The sequence below is a fragment of the Tinamus guttatus genome, unplaced genomic scaffold (assembly GCF_059628265.1).
Source record: "Tinamus guttatus ecotype Peru unplaced genomic scaffold, ASM5962826v1 Tinamus_guttatus_pri_ptg000208l, whole genome shotgun sequence".
NCBI classification, from domain to species: Eukaryota; Metazoa; Chordata; class Aves; order Tinamiformes; family Tinamidae; genus Tinamus; species Tinamus guttatus.
In genome coordinates, this window is record NW_028288742.1 from 5,430,392 (window position 1) to 5,452,199 (window position 21,808).

Below are 21,808 nucleotides of genomic sequence, written 5' to 3' on the forward strand. Positions count from 1 at the left end.
CCTACTCCCAGAAAACTTACACATGGTCCCCTTTTGATTTTCGTGCTTGCAATTTCGAATCCGTTTGTTTTTAGGGTTTCTGAAACCGTTAACACCAGTTGGTCCACCTGACTTCCTGACGGTGCAGCGATTAAAATATCGTCCATGTATTGAATGATAGTTACAGTTGGGTTGTTGCGCCGGACTGGTGCCAACGCACGATCCACCGTAATCTGGCAGATAGTGGGTGAATTGATCATTCCTTGAGGCAGCACCTTCCATTGGAAACGTAGGTTGGGGCGTTGGCTGTTTGGAAACATGATAGAAAAGGCAAACCGTTCCTTGTCTTCCTCATGCAGAGGTATCGAGAAGAAACAGTCTTTGATATCAAGGACAGCACAGGGTTGTCCTTCCGGTATCATAGAGTTCATGGGCAACAACGTTTGAACCGGACCAGCACAATATTCAAATCGTTGCTCTGCTCAGTTCAGCAGAAATTCCTCAGGCGCGCTGCTCTGTGCATTCACCTATGCTATGGGCCTCCCCACTTACGCTCAGAGAAGAAGAGTTATCTACCCTGTAGATGTGTGGCTCTTTGAGGGTGGCTGTTGCAAATGCTGTGGTCTACCCTTATTTTTACGTGATCTTGTTATAATCCTTAGCTGGGAAGAAGGTGGAGGAGCCTCACAGCACCCTGCTCTTTATGCCTTCTTGGCAAAGGACAGTGTTGTCCCAGCAGCTACTACTATTAGATTAGTAACTGGTGCTGTTTCCTTAAGGAACACTTATTCTTATAGTGAGATCCATGCTGTCATTTCTTTAAGACTTGCAACTAGAGCTAGCCTGGGGCACTGCTGCGCAGGGTCCACAAGTAACTTGCATCTTCATTTCATGTGGCTAGCAGCTGTGTGGTGGTGGTGTGGGGTGTGCCAGCGTGTCCCTCAACTGTGGGGAAGGCCAACTGTGCTGTCAGTCAAGAACTTGGTCCCACTGTATATGCACAAAGCAGGGTGTGTGACTGCGTGTTGGACGGGAAGCGGGGGGAGGTTTCCTTTGAAAGCTGGCATAGTCCTGTGCAGTGGGAAGCTGAGGTTTTAGGGAGTGACCTAACAGTGCAAATAAGGAGCCGGGACTGCGGGTGAGAGAGTCGGGGAGCCCGAAGAAATAATCTGGTTTGACAGGAGGAGGAAACAGTTTTGCTGCGAAAGGGAGCGGCGTGGTTGCGGGACGTCTGTCAGCTCCACAGTAGTGCGGGCAGAGAGAAGGGGACAGCATGTATCGCGCAGCTGAGAAACAGGGACCGGTCTTGTGGTGAGGGGAGGAAAGCACGGGAGGAAGGAAGGAGTAGCAGCATAGTGGCTCTATAGTCACAGGAGTATCACTGGGAAGGAGCAGGGCCCTGGCAGCAGAGGCAAAGTCGGCTGGGCATGGGTCCTGTTTTCCATACCTTGTATAAAATGTCAGCTGTAGGAAACAGAGAGGCTTAGGCATACTCTGTGCTTACAGAGCATACACTGCTAACAGAGTTGAGCTCCAACTCATAATTTTGAGGGGATTTTTTCCCATCCCTCTCTGCTTTCTGAACTGTCCACGATAAAGATGCTTCCATCGGAAAGAAGGTGATGCAATCCCCATAGATAGAAATCTTTCTAGCTTTCTCAGATGTCCCTTAAGCTGACATGACAAGGAGAATGCCAAATGTATGAAAAAAAATCCCCTGCTCAGTTTGAGGCTGGCAAGTATCACAAACTATTCTGAGGTCTAAGTATGGGTGAATGTGTCTATTTTCTTTTTAACCAATTCTTTTCTAGTTTGTTAGTTCTTACATCATTCTTTTCTGTTTTTTTTTTTTTTCCTTTTTCTTTAAAACAGGATGATGCCCCTTTCATCACAGACACTGATGATGAATCTTCATCATGGCCAAACACAAGAATACGTGATCAAACCCAAATATTATCCAGTAAAAAAAGTGGTTTCGGGAGAACAGTCCACGGAGGGCTCACTACCACTGAGATTGGGCCAGGATCAACTTGTATCACCTTTTCAATGTGAGTATAACTGCAAAAAATATACCTTCCTCTGCATTCATTCCCTGCTGAGCTCCCCGCTGTTAATATCTTGAGAATTTCTTATGTCCATCTGAATTTTGGTAACACGTCAGCACAGATAAAAGTCAAAATAATTAAAAAGATGATAATTCTCAGATTAGTAAATGCGCCAACATTCTGCATCCTGTTGAGAGGAAAAACAGATTTCCAGCATGAAAAAAAACTTGAACTTGATTCACTGTTGGAATCTCCCTACACTCTTTCTAGATGATAGTTTTTCTTTCAGATAAAAGCTGCTTTGTGAACACTTGGTAGGGTAGGTATAACAAAGTGTAGTCAGCATGAGATGACGGCTTCCTTTCGTATGAAGTAAAGCTGGAGCTCAGGATTGTGGTCCCAATGGTGACTGTTTTTCTCTGTATTTAATTTATTATGTGTTTATGAATTTCTGCACAGTATGGAGGCTGCATGAGAATTCCTATTTCATTTTTATAAAAAAATGAATGCGTAGGTGCCCAGCTTGTGGCCTTGGCTCATGCCCCATTGTGAGGGGGGCTCAAGGACAAGTTTTGGCTTAAAATAGGAAGAATTTGATGAATTATGGGTTAGGTATTAGAGAGCGTCTGCTGGTTTGGAGAAAAGTTCCTGCAGTTAAGTCACGTACCGATGAACATGGGGAACTAAGGTGCTTAGCAATCTCCTGACAGACTTCCTCTGCTATAGCACGGAGAAATATGTTCTGCTGAGGGTTTAGGAAGATCTTCTAAATAGGCAAATATGATTTCCTTGTGTGAGTATCTTTGCGTTTTGTGTTGTACATTCTTATGATCTTTCCACTTATGTAACCCCTGCTTGCTTTTCTGCAACTGTAAATGCACCGACTCTTAATTAGAATCTCAGACCTGATGGCAAGAACAGTGGGCAGACTCTAGATGAACTTTCTCAGTGCTAATTCAGAGCAAGTGTACTACTTGCAAAACACTACATCCCTTCCTCAGAAGGCTTAAGAAAGCAAGCAGATGTCATTGTATTTTCTTCCATCTGGTTTTAAATTTCCTCTAAATAAGATATCAGTGGCCACCAGTATTGGATTGCATCCTTTTCTTTTAACTTCTAGCAGCAAAAAGGCATGTAAATTCCAGGTTATACGCTTTCCCTATACTTGCAGTGAATGCTGATGAGAATTTGGCAGAGAAATCCTAACTTTTGCCCTTCTCCTCAGGCTACTTGACTGTTTCAGTTTGCCTCAGTAATCAGTGTTACTTGCAAGGGTAGATGTTGGTCCTTCAGTAGGGAAAAATGGTAGACTAGCTTCCAAACTGCCACTAAACAAGCAACCTGCATGATGTTTTTCTCCTATCCTAGTGTCAGGAAATAACTCAGTGCAGCTGTAAGAGCTGGAGTAGCAACTCCTGTGCCTTTCTCAGCTTTTCTTATGGGAAGTGCTCTGTTTATTGCAGTACTTGGAGAGAGACAGCTGTGAGAAGCTAGGAGCTGAAGCTGAAAAGTATTATAAAACCCTAATAAGCCTCTGAGTGCATGGTTGGTTAGTAAAATATCCTGCTTTTACAGGAAAGCCTGTGGTTCTTAAAACACTTGAGGGACAGATAATTAAAACAGATTATCAGGCATGACTTAAGTGTTGCCTCTAGTAGCGAAGTGCAGGTTCATGTCCAAGACTGGACATGGTATGAGAATTTCTGATATTGGGCTTCTGAGCACTACCTGTTTTATCTTCACTACTGTGTGTGTGAGATGGGAGACGGTGATGGTTACAGCTTCTGATAAAACAGTTTGGAAGTCTGCTAGCAAAGAGCATAGTTTGAGCTGCATGTTTTTAGAATTTAAGATCGTATATCTTCAGTCTGAATAGCAGGCCTAGACTGGGCCAGCTATATGTGTTTAGTTTGGCTTTTGGTTTACAGAGGTGCTGAAATAGACTCCAGTAACAAAAGACTGTTGCTTCCTTCAAAATCTAATGTCATACTTCAGCTGTCAGTGTTTTAATGTTACGGAAACTTGAATTAATTACAGTGAGGTAAGCTTAGGATATGAAATCTCATGTCAGGTATTTTGTGATAACCACCAATACACAGTTCCTAGCCTTGCCTTTTTAACTAAGGGATGAGTTGCTTCAAGTTAGTTCATGCAATTATTTCAGGGTGGGTGTTCATCATATAGTTGCTACATGGAAATTGATGAGAGAGTGGCTGGTGACCCCATGGTATTTTGTAACTGCTGTTAGGTGGAAGCCTTTTATTTTATTGAGCAAATGAGCGTGTGGTGGCAGTGTGGAGATCTTCACTTGAAACTAAAGAGGGGAAATGTAATAATTTTGTTAAAATGCAAGATGAGGAAGTTAATGTTGAACACTCAAACTCTTTTTTTTTTTAGTTAATTAATTATTTTTCTCAGGTATAAAGTGGTTAGGTATATAATGAGGTGGATTAGGTAATATTTGCTGATGCTCTGCAGGAGTTCATAGTTATCAATGCACGTAGAGTGCAGAACAAAAGCAAAAAAGCAAAAGATTGTAAGACATTTAAAATCTTGCTGTTTGTCAAAACAGGAAAAAAAATGTGGTAGTTTATTTTGTATATAGTTTCATGCTGAACTTTTTGTCCCAAAATCTTTGTAAATCTTGAAATAGTTTTTTAACGAAAAAGGCAATTGTTGTTTCATATCATTTAGTTTAAAAGTGCTTTTCTGAGATTATCCCACATTAAAGTATTTATTTTCTTTTACGACACTGCATTTTAGAACTTTTCATCTTTCAGAGCCATGTCACTTTGTAGTAGTCTGAGCCAAGGGTGTGCCAGATAACACGAGGGACTATAAACTGGCTAAAAGCAAGCAAGTTATGGCTGATATTAACTTACAAGAACAACACAGTGGCTTCGAAGTGCTCTTCTACCAATATGTTGATCTTCTGGGAAAAAGGCTGATGAAAGATCAGGAAACATTTGCTTCCTCCTAGATGTTCCTGCCCTGAAGAGGATTGAGAATTGCCCATATTCTTTCATTTATGGGGCTATGTGAGAGTCACCAAAAGATGCTGAAGTGTTTTTAATGTGTGTGGGGTTTTTTGTGTTTTTTTTTTTTTTTTTTTTTTTTTAAGATAGTTAGAGATTTTTTTGGTCTTGTCAAAAATCCTTGGTGAAATACGGCAAGGAGTCAATAAAGAAGAATTTTAGATAGGCAGAAAGTAAGAATTTCTTTGGAATTTAAGTGGTACAAGCCACAGAATGGTTAATAAATACAGGATTACAGAATGGTTAATAAATACAGGATTACAGTATGCTACATTGACTTAATTGCATGTGTGTTGTGGCTTGAAGTTGGCCAAGTCTGCATGTATGGGTGGTAGTGTTTTAAAATCTACCCATGATTCTGAGGGCAGAATTTAGTTCTTTGCATAAAGAGGAAGCAGAAACAATCACATGCAAAATCATGCAACAACTGTTCTTAATTACTGACAACTTAAATTGCCTCATTTTACATTGGCATTTTTTTATATTTTTATATACATGAAATATGATTGATGTGGAAGAAAATATATCAAAATATATAGCGCTTATGTGAAGAATACAATTACGTAAATATGTTACAATTTTGATAAAACAAAGGTTTACCTACTACTGGAAGCATAGTACACTGATAACTTTCATTTAAGATCATACAGAATTTACACATACTGTTTTACTGATTACTTCATAGGTTGATTTTAATAGAAACAGGTGTTGCTTTAAAATTCCCGTTTACATTATTTTTGTGGAACTGTACCATTCTGACTTCACTACGTGACACTTACATCATAACACCATTTCCCCATCAATAAATATGGGAAAACAGCTGTAAAGTACATAAATGTTCTACTGGTGGAAAAAAAAATGCATTCTGAGATATGACACACATGCCATGTAAATGCATCTGTGTGACCTGATGTTCACAATTAGTCATTCAGTGGATGTTAACTCCATGGAAAAATCTTACCAGGTCAAAGGTAGTCCAGATATTGTTTCCCCTCTTCTTGATAATTCACTGTGGAACATTGCATAAGCAGCAAAATAATTATCTCACGGGCTTTTTTTAATCGGAGCGTTTTACAGTGTTCATTTGCTGAAGTTTCTGCCAGGGAGCGTGCGTATGTTTTCTTTAGAACTTAATTCTGGTATCTTTTCTATATGGCACTTCCAGGAAATTTAAGAGGTTAAGGAAGAATGTTGTTATGGCTGTGCTAAGGCATAACAAGGCATAGCTAGCAGCATGAGGTGGATATAAGGAGGACAAGCAGTTTGAAGATTTAACAGGCAGAAGTATCCCAGTAACTGAAAAATCACCCTATGGTCTTATCTGAAGAGACTGTAGAATCAAATTCACTTCAGTTGCTCATGGGAACTGACATTCATGCCTTACTCCTGAGGCTGTACATGATCAAATACGAACAAGCGGTAACGGGTGCAAGTTGAAACACAGGAAGTTCCACCTCCATCTGAGGAAGAACTTCTTTACTGTGAGGGGGACAGAGCCCTGGCACAGGCCGCCCAGAGAGGCTGTGGAATCTCCTTCTCTGGAGATCTTCCAAACCCGCCTGGATGGCACCCTGTGCCACGTGCTCTAGGTGACCCTGCTGGAGCAAGGAGGTTGGACTAGCTGATCTCTAGAGGTGCCTTCCAACCTCAACCATTCTGTGATTCTGTGTAACCATTAAGTTTTCTTTTTTTCTTCTCAAAAGGCAAAATGCTTTTTAAATGTGAAGCGCTTCTTTTTTTTTTTTTTTTCTTTTTTTTTTTTTTTCGGTAAGAGGAGGCAGGGAAGTTTTTATAGTACATTCAGAAATGTTCAAGAATGACTGTTTTTGGTGCAGCCGGCATCAAGCAACAGTGCAGTTTTGCTAACAAAGCCTGAACAAATTTAGTAAAGAATCTTTTTTTTTTTCCATTTTTATACATCTCCCACACTGCTTTTGAAAGCCATGACAATTCATAAAGGTCATTTAGAGCTTGTATTTGATTCCTCTGGGGCTGGAAAACAAGAGGCTAATCTTCAAGTATAAATTGCTTTACTGGCTTGACATTAATGCAGTTGGCTCTGTAGAATCAAGCAGCACATTTACTTTGCTTTTGCTTTAAAAAGTAGGGTAAAAATTCTGAAAAAAAAATCTTTAACAAATTAGCATAGTTTATTTAGCCATTATAAAAGACTGTGGAGCTCTCTTGAAATCCTCAAAGACAGAAGGGTTGTGTATAAATGTAAATCACTTCCCTTAATATACCAGAGCTGCAGGAATTTTAACAACACTGTTTCCCAGCTTTCTTCACAATTGTGTGTGTCCATGCAGGGTTCAGGATTGAGCATCAGCCAGTAAATCTCCTCTTCTCCTCCCCCTTCCCTCCTCTGTTTGTTTGGGCTCCAAAAAGATCTTATGATCCTGAGCTCACCGATAATTGAATGCATGTATGACAGGCAAGGGCTGCTGGTGCTTAAAGAAAATAATTTAAATATTATGCTCACCTAGAAATGGATGATCAACTATCTACATTTTTAAAGATGGAGGCCAAGACTGATAAACAGTCAAGTGTGGGGAAAAAATGTTGGAAAAACAAATTGATAAGCTGGCAAATGGAGTTAAAAACAGTGCAGAACATGTTATAGCTAGGGGAAAGTACAGAATGAGACAAATGCATCTCAACTGCTGTGATGAAAGAGAACTGGCTTCAAAACCAAAGATTTCTCAAGAAGGGAAAAGAGAAGAGACTTTCCAGAAAACTCTGTATGGGGAAAACCTCTATGACATGTTTGAAAAATGGTAATTCAGCTAGATAGTTAGAGCCCACACAACTAAAAGTCCCTTAGCAAGGCTAACATCAGAGTTGTTGTGAGCCAGGTTTTGGATACCGAGGCTCAGTCCTGCCTGTTGCAAGTAGCTAAGTCTGGTTTTGCTCACAGGAGCCCTGCGAGTGCTCTCCGGGGATGTCAGGGCTGTCGCCCACGCCGTGAGCAAAGACCAAATGCTGACAAAAACACCACAAGGAGGAGGTGCTTTTGTACCGTGTGAAACGGAGATTTCGGAACCAGTGACATCCCTATTTATATGGACTTTTTTTTTTTTCTTCTAAAAAGTAAAGGAAAAAACATCTTGGCTTCATGCACTGCTGAGAGAGGTGATTTTTAATGGTGATTCAGCATGTGGAGAGGGCTATGCATATTTATAACTTAGTTCCATGACGTGCTATGCCTTATGTCACTGTTTATGGTTTGTTGACTTCCTTAGTGCTTTTCAGATGCTTCCTTTCAGGAAATGTAATATTAGATGAATGTATTCTGTAAGCTTTTTTATTATTATTTATTTTTATTTTCATTCCTTATTCTTCCTGGAAATGATAACCATTTTAGGGTGCAGCACCTAGGATTTGGTGACTTGTTTAAGGGCAGTTGTGTACCCAGAGGGAAAAAAAACCTTTATTTCAAGAATGTCTTTTCTAAAGAAAATACACATTTCCAACATAAGATGTGGTATACTACCTTAGGGCAGGGTGAAATCTTCTGCTTTGATAGTGGAGGAGAGCCTAGGTGAAAATCTTAGGCAAAGTACTTAACTTTAGGTGACTTTAGGTGGGAAAGAATCTTATTGCCAGTGTATAAAGGCCTAATTCATTGCTTCTTAGAAGAGTCCTGATCAAGTGGACTTTAGTTGTTGCATCTGGCAGGAAATGCTGAAGGGTCAATGATCCAATTACTGCCTGCCTGAGCTCCTGTATCACTTTCAGGTTGTGTGGAAAAATGCTACATATTTTATCTGAGCGCAGAGCTCCTATGGCCAGCCATGGCAGAAATTTGTGGTGGCCTGTGAAGTCACTGGACTGTCTTAAATCTAGAGAGATCTTTCCGTTCCTAGATTTGGTTTTCTGGCTTTTGTTCCTTTGCCGGCTAAATGTAAGACTTTGGGGTCCAGATAGGCTTTACTCCCAAAGGAAGCTCTCCTATCTTGAGCAGCAGATAAACAAGGCTTGTGTACCTGAATGCCATCCTGCGTTGCTGCTGCTGCCAGTGTCTCCATCCCCTACCTGCAAGCACAGATGTAATCTGTAAGACTCTTGAGGAACTTGTAGTTCTATTTCTGGTCAAGTGCCTCAATTTGAAGACATGAAGAGGGCCACCTGGGTGCTAATCTCTTGCTTAATTTTCACTGGGGTCTGCAGCTGAAGCCTTCCTTTGTCTGCCCCTCCTCAGGCATTCAGTCAGCTACGCCTTGGTAAAACTCTCCCGAAGGAGTCAGCTCTGTAAGAAACACAACGGCATAATCATGATAGGGTTTAGAACTGCAGCTGTAGTGAAGAGTCCCCTAGTTTCTCAAGGGAAAGTGTTTAAGCCCTTAAAGGGCTTGAATTAGACCCAATCCTATGTTCTCCACATTTCCTGTTTACTGTGCTGGGCATGTTTGTGTTCAGCAGCAAGCTGGTTTGGTGGTTGCTTGCTCCATGCAATTAACTTTTCTCGTCCCTTGTGCAAGAAGGTCTAGCACTGAGTGGAGGTATAATTTCAGGCTAAAATTTTAACTTTGAGATGCTAACCTTCTTAGTGTAATATCCTTTTGTGGATCTAGGCTGTGTGTTATAACTTTAAAATATGTTAACATAAAAAAAAATCCTCCTGTAAATTAATCAAACAGAATCGAGGCCATTCTGTCAGGCATCTCAAACTACATTGTGGTCTCTGTTAACTTATTCTGAGCTGTGTTTTTCCTGGAGCACCCCAAGCTATGTAAAGGGAAATAATAGATATACTTCTTAATATCAACTATTGGTTGGATTTTTTTTTTTTCGCGTTGTTTTAAACATGGAAAATGGCCGTGATCCAAGATAGGACGTCTTCTGCCTGAGGATGGCATATAGAGAATCATTGTGGTGATAAAGTAGACAGGAGAAGAAAGGTTATTCATAAAACCTGCTGACAGAGATCCCATATTTCCAGTCTGTGTGTGATTCATGTGTTATGCATTTGCATGGAACAAAGTGGATTGTGATTGCTGCAAATTTATCTGGCTTGGACTAGAAAGGCTATGTCTGAGTGAGAATGTTTTATGAGGAAAACTTCTGGGGCGCATAAATGTGACTAATTTCAAAACTACTTTTGCACTTTGGGCTGCATGAGCAGCTACCTCTTTAATGAGATACCGTACTAATGGCCATGCTTGTCAAAGAAAACAGCACAAGCCTTCGTTGTAGACAGCACAGAGTTTGTCAGAGCATATCAAGGTTCATGAAGAAATCCAAGCTGAAGGAGGCAATTTTTGCTATAGTAAATTCCTTTAAATAGATTGTATACCTGCATCTCTATCTTAAGCAGATGTTAAAAGAACTGAAGGGTAGACTACTCAACTTTCCTAGCATAGACTGAAATTTTTGCTGTATGTTAGTTTTTTTATTTTATTTTTTATGAGGAAATCAGCAGAAGATCTTCCCTTTGCTGTGACAGGGAGTGAGGAAGAGATTGTATCCCTGTGGTAATCGGGAAGGAAAAGGGCTTTTTTAGAGACCTTCAAAAGGGAAAAGAAACAGGAGTTCAATAGAACCAAGAAGTCTTAAGAGCTCGGTTCAAACCAGGAAGGAGAAGGTGTTGGTAGGAGCACATGAACAAGGAACATGGAAGAAGAGCTGGCATAGAATGACGTGGCTAGATTTAGAAATAAGTATATTTAATGTGTGTTTGTCTGATAACAGTGATGGTAAGAATGACAAAAAGAAAGAATCTGTGGAGGCCACTTTTCCGTTACCATTGTAACGGATAGCGGGACAGTGCACTGCTTTTGAATAGTCCTGTTGACTTCCTTAAGGGCAACAGAACTGAGTCCTTAGTGTCACAGAATATCAGAGATCATGGGTTTTTTTTTTTAACCCAGGAAATAGCTGTCATATCATACAAATACAGCAAAAGTAAGAGTTATAGAAATAACAAAGGGTGGAATGAATGGTGTAATTAACTACCTGTAATGTTCAGCTATGGCTGTCTAGACACGGTAATTCAAGGGCAGGCTGATATGCCCATCTCCCCTGGTGTTCAAAATGTTTGGGTGACGGAGTGTGCGCACATACAGAACCAGGGGGGTTAAGCACGGGAGAAGGCACTGGATCTTGGTGAATGAAGTATTAGCTGCCTTGGTGGAAAGATGAGAACTAAGAGAATGAATTAAAGAAGAGAGAGAGAATGCAGAGCTACAAAATGTGGCATTTTGGGAAGAGAGGGAAAAATGAGATAGTCTTCGTCTAGGGAAGATGAACCTGACAAGCTGCAGAGCAGTGGTCTCAACTATGTCAGAGGTTGATCCACAGAGAGATAAAGGTTTTTTTACAGTTTGCTGCAGATAAGGCAGGGAGTAAAGCACTTAAATGCAACAGGGGAGATTTGGGTTAGGTATTAGGAAAAACTTACTAATACAAAGAGAGGCTGAAGCACTAGAATACATTCCTTGGGGAGGCTGTGGAAACTGCCTAATAGGAGGGTTTTGAGAATGGCTGGACTTTCTGGCTGTACTGTTATTTCATCCTGCTTTGAGAAGAAGAGAGAGGGGGAGATTGGTGATCTCTCTAACACGCTTCTAGGCCTTTCTAGGCCTAGTGACTGTACCACTCTCAGCGTATAATAGGAAATTCAGGAAGGATCTGCCTCTGGTTTGTGCATAAATTTATTGATTCTCCTTTATTCCTACCCCCACACTTAGCTCTTACTCTAAGTTCACATTCCAGGCTCTTGACACATGCAGTATGTATGATAGCCATGTTTCAACTAGTTCTAGTCTTGGGTAGCTGAGCATTTCTTTTAATTGATGACTCAGTGGTGATAAGGCAGCACTTCCTTATATATTGTCAAAAATCTAAAAAGGTCTTTAGGCAATAGCTCTAAAACCTTAACTATTTTACTTACATGGTAGATTTTTATACAATGTCAGATTTCCTTTTGGCTGAACAAATACGTCTAATGGCAAGAACTAAAGCAGGTGGACTGGTAAAATAGCTGGGAGAGATCTGGCTTAGGAAATATGTAATTTCCTCCTCTTCCTTTTTTATTCTGTCAGCATTTGATTAAAAAAAAAAAAGAGAGAGAGAGGGAAAGGAGAGAAAGGGAGTTGGTTATCTGTCAGTTTCAACGACTGAATCTATTTTTGTTTAAAACTTTATCAGTTTTGATCTGAGGAAAAGATAAATATATTTCTGTTCCTAAGTTGTCCTCATGCATCATGGTTATCATCTGATAAACCCACTTTACAATCTATTGTCTTTGGGAACAGATTATAGTATTTTCTCCAGATAGAATCTTTCTGGTCTCATAAGATTCTGCATAGATGCACACAACAGCCTGACTTCAGTGTAGAAATAGGATGTCCTGAAAACCCCCAGTGCATGTCATTCGTGGAGGTACTTATGGGAAAACCTAGAAGTGACTACTTAGTTCTCTTTCATCCTCTGGATATGTGTCATAAGGGGAGCTATTAAAGAACCCCAAAGTGGAGTCACAGAAGATTTTAGTGCAAGGGTGATGGGAGAGGTGACTATAAGCTATACCAGCTAAGTCTGCAGTATAAATCATTGCTCGTGATTTTTTTCATTATGAATAAACACATCCTTTTGGTGAAATCACTGTGAAACATGAGAGCGTTACACATGCAATAATATAAACGCATTAAAATATTTTCTCTCCCTTCTTTGCCCCGCTTGTCCTGTGAGACAGTGCAGTGCAGTCGTGTTTCTCACAGAGGCCCAGTCCTGCTTTTGCTGCTGCTGTTTGCTCATTGTCTTCCCACCAAGCCGGGACATGCCACAAATCTTCTGAGATCTGCCACAGCGAAACCCCTGCCGGATGCCGGAGCTACGAGGGCAGCCATAAAAGCAAGACAAAAAACGAGTTTATAGAAATTCTTCTCGAAAGAGAATAAGGCCGAGTAGCATCGCAAACAAAGGGACCAAGGGATTTGTTAGGAGTCCTTCACCTTAGGTAACTGTGCCCAGGAACAAATGTGTGAGGCACTGTGGCCACCTGGGCCTAAGCCCTGCTGACTGCCTTCCCCCTTTTAACTCAGTCTCCTTTGCTTCTAATGGAAAGAAAAATCGCTCTTTGTCGTTACAGGGGCAGCAAGGATTCTGTGAAGAAGCTTTTTGCGTATATTTTCCATTTCTCCTGCAGCGGTTGTTGTTAAGTCATAAATTTATCACAGCAGGAGCTTGCCTTGTTCATGATATTATATCATAGTGACTTAGAGAGATGGAAAGAAAATCACATCTGTGCAGTGCCAATTTCCAACTGAAATCTCATCAGTTTATCCAAGCATCTTTGTTTTTGAATCTCTCCCAAGAGAGAGTCGCAGGTTTTGGAAATTATGGGTACATTCTTCCACTGTTCTCCTTTCACAGATACACCTAAGGCTCCTTAGACCACGAGACAGTACCTTGTAGGGCGATAGCATGGCTGGCTGAGCTCCCCACTGTAACTTTGCTGTCCAGATCAGAGATGGAAGACTTAGCTAGCATCGGTAATACTGATTCTCCTATTTTTAGTAAAACAACAATCATAAATTATTGGTAGTTCTGCCATTTTTTTTTCAGTAGCTTTGCTATTGATTTGGTATTTGTATCTTCTGCTTTTGTTTTCCTTCATTAGACTTATTTATTTATCTAGTCTCCCATTCCGATTTTGTCACAGTCTGGTGTTATACTTAAGTGTGTGGTGAGGTGTTTCATTTCCACATGTTTAAAACTGGTTTTGAAGAGTTTATGATACATTTCTGTCTCTATATAAAAAATGATTCCAGGTATGTTGCGGTGCTCTAGCACTATCTTTGTTTTTTTCCAGAAATGGATTTGGAATAATCTAAGTTGCAGATATTTTTGTGTCCATGTGACAGTGGCATGATCAGTAAAGCTGCTCAAGTTTAAACATGAAAATAATCTGTATATTGCCTTAAAAATGCATGTTTTTTTTCTTCAAGATAAGCTAGCTCAAGCATAGGAGAGGTCCACAGTGTAGTGGTAATGGGCTTTCTCTAGCTTTGAAATAACATTAAGGCCTGTGAACCAAGTAAAAAATATTGAAGGATATAGTTTCTCATTGTGGACTAAGTTATCCCTTCTCTGGAGAAGAATGGAAAGACACATAAGAAATGAGAATGCAAGAAAACCAAGAAGCAAACCTTGCAAGGTTCCTGCAAAATGCTTTATTTAAGGAGAAGGATGGTCTCTCTTCAGTTTCACTGTGTATTTAATACGCTCCCTGTTCAAGTTCCTGAACCTCAGGATGTGTGAGGACAGTAATATGCACTTGGGTACAGCTACAGAGAAAGATGAAGATGGTGTTTCTGCCTTGTATCACTTGCTCTTTCTCTTCATGAGCCCATGAGCTTTCTGCCCAAAGGCCTTTTTTATTTTCTTATTTTTCCTAAGTGTCTCCCAAAGAATTGGGAGAGTTGGAAGTGGTGATCTGATAGGCAAGTAAAAGAAACTAATAATTATAAAATTATATTTCCAATAAATCTCAGAAAAATTGAGAAAATACTCTTATGTCAAAGTATATGAAGCTGTCTTGTTTCTGGCCCTATGTAACAGGAATAAAACAGGAATATCCATGAGAATTGTATTGTTCTAATAAAGGCAATGTCGCGTAATTGCAGGTGTGGGGCCTTGCATCGCACACTTACAAGTCTTCTTCTCTGAAAATCCACATTTAAATATTGCTTATGGATATTCTTTTCTCTGTAGATACTATTGTTAGCAGTGATCCTAGATTACACTGTGGCTTGGGACTCAACAACATAGTACAAAGCGTTATGGAGGAGAATTAAATCACAGTTTAGATCCTTCTATATTGACAAAGTCAACTTGTTTTTTAGCGAGACTGGAAAATTTGCCCAGGTCCCCCCAAACCGTAATTTTTACAGTTTAGGCAGGCCTGACTTCTGTGACTCAACCAACCATGTTTTTTTAATTAGATCACATCCTAAAGGAAAAACGTTACTAAAACATCTGAAAATATAAAATTGAAAATGTTTCGGGCTTTTCTAGGAATTTTTTTTAATATATGAAACCATCCAACTAAAATACAAAAATTGCAGTATCGCTTGTGAAGCTTGCTGTAACAACAACAAAAAAAAGAGACTTGACCATAGTTCACGAGCCGCTAGACCTCTGCCTTTTGGGAAAGGTGTATTAATGATTTTCTCGAGAAATGCTTGGCATCCAGGGTGCTTCTGAAATTCATTAAGAGCCTCAAGATGAAATATTTTATTTCTGTGTCTGTCTGGTCTGTGCTGCTTCTAAGTATTGTTTAGGGAGAGTAAGGTGGGAGCATCTGTAATGCAGCTGCTGTGCAGACAGATCAGTGCCTCTGCTGTAGACAAAACAGCTGGCACAATTGTTTTAACTTACTTGTTTATGAAATACGAGGGCTTTATGTTCTGTTTGAAGTGGGAAGATTTTCTTCATTTTTCCTGAGATTTTCAGAAAAATGTTTTCCCAGAGGGCATTTCATAAACTAGGCTGGACAACTCACTGGCAACCTTTTTATTTCTATGACAGGAAGGAGGAGGTGCTTTTCTTTCTGTGCAGCACGTCTTATTTAGGGATGGTTACATTTGTTATGAAAGTGTTTATGAACAGTTTTCACAAAGATGTCCTAGTATATTTGCCAGGGCTTGAAGAATTTATGAAAAAGTGTGGAGAGAGCAAAATATTTGCTTTTTAGACAATTTAAAATTTTATTTTCCTAATTTTACTAGCTATTATCTTTAATACTTTTTTTTTCTTCCACTGTTAGAAGAGGAGTCAAATATATCTGCTCCTAAATCAAGAAAAAAGGGTTTGCTAATGAGCTTAATTTAGAATTAATGTTTCCTCAGTCTCATTTCTTTTAGGGTTTTTTAAGGCTTTGAAAAAGTAAGTACAATGAAAACATAGCTTTTTTTTTTTTTTTTTTTTTTTGTCTTCTAGAGCTCAAAACTGGTATTTTCAATTATTGGTATTTACTCTCCCATTTCTCTGCCTTAGCTATTTGTTATTTAAACAAAGGCTGACAGCAAAGCTCACTCTCTAATATGTAAATCCTTGTGGGGAAATAGTGCCAAAAGACTGTGAAAAAATGGGTCCAGGCAGCTGCGTCACAAGGTTTGACCACTTCGGGCTGGGGTGCCAGGAGATTTGAGACAGATGTTTTCAGACATGCCGCATGCCTAAAACATTTCCAGGGGTCGAGCTACAAATAGTGACTTAATAAGTGCAGAAACAGGAAAAGTATGCAGGAGGACACAAGAGTTTATTCACCCCTAGGTGCACAGCCAGCCTCTTTACATTACATCTGCCTGTCAGGGTTGGCTATTTAAGCTGTCATGCCCTTGGTATTGCGCTTTGTCTGACTGTGAATAAAGTGCAGCATTGTGATTACTAATCCCACTCCAGTGACTTGACTTTAAATGTGGTTTTGGAGCGTATCCCGGAGTTCTGTTTGCTAAGCTTCCTACTCCTGTTTCAGAGACACCACTGGAGATCTATGAGAGAGAGCACTGCAGCCTGCCCTCCTCCTGTAGACCTGTCGCCTTTTTCTACACCCCCCCTTCTTCTTTAAAAAAGAAAAGGAAAAAAAAAAAAAAAAAGAGACAGCAACTTTTTAGAGGGAAATCAATGGATGCCAAAGTGATCTGTTTGTTTTTCTTTTTTTCTTTGCCCCCGCTGACAGTGGGAAACCACACCGGCCGCATCAAGGTGGTCTTTACACCCAGCATCTGTAAAGTGACTTGTACCAAGGGCAACTGTCAGAACAACTGTGAGAAGGGAAATACCACCACCCTCATTAGCGAGAACGGCCACGCTGCTGACACGCTGACAGCCACCAACTTCCGAGTAGGTAAGTACCCCTGAAACCGTGTTTGTCCTTAGCTGTCCTCTCCCGACTAACAGAGGGAGGAGATATTTAGTTATTAATACCAGTTGTGCATCTGTTACTCTTTGTTTGGAGGGCTGTGCCGAGTAGGAACCATTGTGTGCTAGACTCGCTCGCTGGGATCCTTCTGAAATGTTCCCAAAAGTTCCTTTTGTGCCGGAGGGGGGAAATAAAAAAATGTACTTTTCATCTGAGGCTTCAGCTGCAGGGCTGAAATGTGCTAAGCTGAAGCTTTTGGTAGAATTTGCCCCTCAGAGTTTGTGCTGATAAACAGGGAAAATGACAGATTCAGTGTTTTCCCTTTTTATTTCCTGAATCAATATGAAATGCACACAAAATCCAGTTAATAGAGTGAAACTGTCTACTAAAATTTGTTCAGGAGATGCTTAGGATTACAGTCCTATTTAAAAAGTTCATATGAGTTTATAACTTAGATGTATTTACTGCTGTGAATAAATCAGATTTCATATTTGTCATTTTTTGAAACTGAAATAATGTGAAGTCTAAGCAAAAGTATTGAAGCTTGTCATTTCACTGCTAAGGCTTTTCTCAGTGAGAGTATTAACAATATGCTAGTCTAAACCCTGTAACTATTTGATCAGGTTGAAACAAGTCCTGAAGGTTGTCTGGGATAATAGATTGGAGTATTTTAACTGTACAGTATATGATGGTGGTGGGAACTTGTGTGCAAATACTAGTCCTGTAAGCTAGGAGAGATGCAGCTGTGTCGAGACAGATGTGCAAACACTTCAATTTTGTTGTTTCACAATATCATGCTGTTAACTGCTCACTGAAAGTATTTTCGCAGTGAGTATGAAAATGTCGTAGTATCTTTTTTAACGAAAATTTAAAATTATTTTACTGATTTGCACTTAAAGAATGCCAGATATGAATGTTGTAATTTTAGTCTCCTTCTAATATAAACACAATGTCAGGCAGTGCTGATGCTGGCCAATACTGCCGTTTTCAAAGTGCACTGTATTTCAGGCTCTGAAGGAGAAAAAAGCTATTCCAAATTATTCTTCTTTCCATCCAGGCAGACGATACAAACAGCAGTCTCTTTCTTAGGATTCCTATTAGCCTGTCAGGCTAGAGATGAAAGTTCCTGAAATGTATAGCACTTGCCCTGATAATATACATATTTGTATAATATATGTGTTTTAGAGTAATGATAATAACAGCAGGATTTTAAAATAGCAGTATAGCACATATTTTGGTATTGTCTGTTTGTTTTGAGGCATTTAAAAAAAAAGGATTTTATAAAGGGACAGTAACTAACATTTTATACTTCTTTTTACTCTTAATATGGAAAACCACGGCTAAGTACATTTTACTATATGTTTTCTAACTGCTGTAAAATGATAGGGGTGTTTTTTTTCACATGACTTTTTTTTTTTCTCTTTTTTTTAATTTTGAAATGTTGAGAATGGGCAATCATGTAGTTGGTCTGCTTTGTAAATCTGTGCCTTAACCTGATCTCCTCTCAAATGCTTAAACTTAGATGCTGGTGATTGACTTGTTAAGACATGTTATGCACCTTCCTTCCTGGCCTCAGGCCATGTAGTTTGTGATTCACCCTGCACTCTAGACTGCTAGAAATATTCAACACGAGCAGTTGATAATTATATTCGATAAAAACCAGGAGAGCTTTATGTTCCAAAAGGTGGAATAGCAAGTCACTTTGCAAATATAGACATTTTTAGCCTGTTTGTGTGGCTGTCATCACCAGAAGCATTCACAATGGCTTGGGGTAGGATCATTTTCACAGAAGAGGTATAGGAAACAAATCTAAACTGTGGCTTCCAGGTTCTCCAATTGCAGATAAAAATACTTAGGGAACTTTATGTCTTTGTATTCAGAGAGGAGAGATCCCCCCAGCTAGAGAGCTTTCGTTGCTCCCTGTTTTCCAGGAGCTCTTGATTCAGGGTTTAAAACACCCACTATTTTAATGATTTTTATTTTTGTTCTCCAGTTAATGTCTCTCATTAGCTCAGGCTTTCCTGATGTCTCCTTAAAGCAGATCCATAAAGCAGAAATAATTTGGGTCTTCTGAGATCATTTGTTTTTCTTGTATTTTTAACATCTGTGTTATATTTTGTTTGTGCTTTTTGCTCTTAAGGTCCTATTCTAAACTTGCTTTTTTTACTGTTTTTCCAAAATACATGAAAATTCTTCTAGTGACCATTTGACATTAAAAAGTACAACCATAAAACAGAATGTTGTGTCAGAAACTATATATTTAAAACAGGAGTGAACAGAAATTCTTCACTATGTTTTAAAAAGTACTTGTTCTTAAAAGCAGAAAGGATAAATTCACATGCCCTATTTGGAAAACTACCTCCTATTACTAATAATATACGCCTACTGTGAGTGGGAAATTAGGAAACTGATGTAGATTGTGGCTAGGTCTGAATGTATTTCCTTAGCACAAGCAGTAGCCTAGTACACTATTATTTAATTTAGATTTTCTGAGAGTGGATCGCAGTTAACGGTCCCTCTGTTGTGTTTTTAGTCACTGTTTCTAATAATGAACAAAATAATTTATGTTGCTCTTTAAAACATTTTGCTGAGCTCTGTAAACATTTTTTTTCAGAGAGCCTTTGCTGTGATGCCTGTATTGAAGCTGCTTGAGTTTTTCCATACGTTACTTCAGATTCTTAAATTTGCTCCGCTGGTCATGTCAGCTGAAACTTGGTAGCAGTGAATTCAGACGAGGAACAATTCTTGGTTTCCTGAAGGTTTTATTAGATATGGATAAGCCATTAAAAATGAAAAACAGCAACAAGAAACAGACTGGGGAGAGCATAACTTTTCAGGTAGCTAGGATTTTGCCAGATCTCGTAAAGAGCTCCAACACTTCAACCACAAGTGATGAAAACTTGGTATTTAAAAGGGAAGGATCCCCTTGATTGCCAGTGTGCTTCAGTGAAACTCTGTATTTCACGGTTTCATTTTGTGAATGGGGTATGTTGCACAGCTAAGCTAACTGACATCCAGTATTTCATTGGCTTGGAATGAAAGCATTTAATCTGAGTGGAAACTTCTGCTGAATAGATGATTCTCATTATTCTATTGGATTGGGTGCAGGTTGTATGGGACTGCAGCGCTGAGAGGCTTGTGTAACAGTCTGTATATGTGCATAGGAAGGGGAGCATATAGAATAACGTTTGAGGGTCCTGGGTCATTCTCTGTGGAAGTTACATGCCCAAATTAATATTTTCCATAGTCTTTAATTTTTGTCCTATTAACATATGCTTTTAATTATAGGTTTACTTTTTTTTTTCCCCCTACAGGATTCCTGTCTCATTCATTGCACAGGAATAATGGAACGTAGTAAAGGAAGCAGTCAGCTAATACTGAGGTTTATATCCACTGTTAATTTGCAGCCCAGTGTTTTATTTTAAAGCAGTCCATTCAAACTCTTAAAAATGATGAGTTAAAAAGAATTGCATGCTTTCGAATGGAAATGCAAATATTTTCATTTAAGTTTGTGTCTGATCATTTGGCCGTATCCCTGTCAAAACAGCAAAATAACAGCACTCTGCAGATGGAGAAGCAGTAGAGTTTAAGGATTAGTTTTCCCCCCCAAGATCATAGATGATGATTGTGGCAAAGCTGGCAATAGAATTATTGCTCTCCTAGTCCATTTTGTATCACTCTGTATCATTCCTTGGTATCTCTCCCTCATTTTAACGCTCCCTTCGCCTTCTTTCCTGGTATCTTCATGATTGTCCTTCCTCCTGCTCTCCCTGCGTCAGCCGTAGTTAGTCAAGATCAGATGATGAGAGACTTTTTTGTGTGTGTGCTTCTCCTGGGAAGATGATAGAGATTTTTTTTTTTCCTTTGTTTCATTGAATATAATAGAAAATCAAAAAGCATTTTCCTTACAGCTTCACTGATCCCTGTAAAGAATGTGCTCTAGTTATGGACTTGGAAATGATATCAGATTTCTGCACTGGGGCCTGCAGTCCATGTGAGCCCTGCTTTCTTGCAAAGTTAAAGGAGAATGAGAAGATCAGTTGGTGCTGTTGTGCTCCAGGTGAAAGGCATTTCAGTCTATTTTAGAGCATTCTCAGCATGGATCACAAGAATCTGCATATACTGTGCCCTACTGCAATAATGCACAAATATTTATGTTGTCAGCAAGTGATACCTTTAAAACAACCTACTTCCTTTTTGTAATGGCAAATAATGATTTAACCTATAGAATTCTGGAACTTCCCTTTTTAGAAGTATCAAAGATTTTTCCTGTGTTACTCTGTCAATTCTGTAAAATGCTCTTGCATAACTGAAGCTGTCCAAAGTTTCCAGTTGTGTATAGACAGCAATTTCCAAGGAGAAGCGTAAACATTTTGCTCACATTTTATTTGGTCTTGTGTTGAAAGTAGTGGCAGAAAATGTGACTAACATTTTAAAACAGTGGGTTGATTGGAGGGAATTTAGTAAGAGGAATTAGTGTGTAATTACTGTTTCATAGAATTCCCTATCTAGGAACCAATCTAGGGAGAGTAGTTTCACTTAAGGCCGGATAATTTTTATCCAAAGTTGATTGAATTTTCTTCAGACTTACATGAGCATGGATTTCTATCACTGCTTCACAAGTTAATCTTCCTTCAAATGTTTCTTGTCCTGTCAAATGATTGTAAAAACCTCTTGGTGTTGGTTTAAAAAATGGCAATACTCTGTAAGCAAGCCAAAGCTTTTCCAACTGTAGTTTGTGTATGACAGGAGATCCAAGAGCAATAAATGGCATTTAACTTTTTTTTTTTTTTTTTAAATTGGGTATTGCCATAATGCTTGGTGTTGGCATAACAAAAATAAAAGGAACACCTAATTTCCTTGCTAAGGAACAGGATGTT

General features: G+C 39.3%; 1 protein-coding gene across 5 annotated transcripts in view; it reads left to right on the forward strand.

The window, feature by feature from the left end:
• The window catches only part of LTBP1 (latent transforming growth factor beta binding protein 1), a 184,405-nt gene that overhangs the window by 41,647 nt on the left and 120,950 nt on the right, over positions 1–21,808 (forward strand). For 3 of the 5 annotated variants that reach the window (XM_088524194.1, XM_088524191.1, XM_088524192.1), the window contains 2 exons: positions 1,852–2,027; positions 16,746–16,913. In XM_088524194.1, the coding sequence (XP_088380320.1) occupies positions 1,852–2,027; positions 16,746–16,913 (344 nt within the window). Of the gene's footprint in view, positions 1–1,851; positions 2,028–16,367; positions 16,914–21,808 lie in introns of those variants that run through there. The other 2 variants (XM_088524193.1, XM_088524195.1) reach the window with 2 other exon arrangements.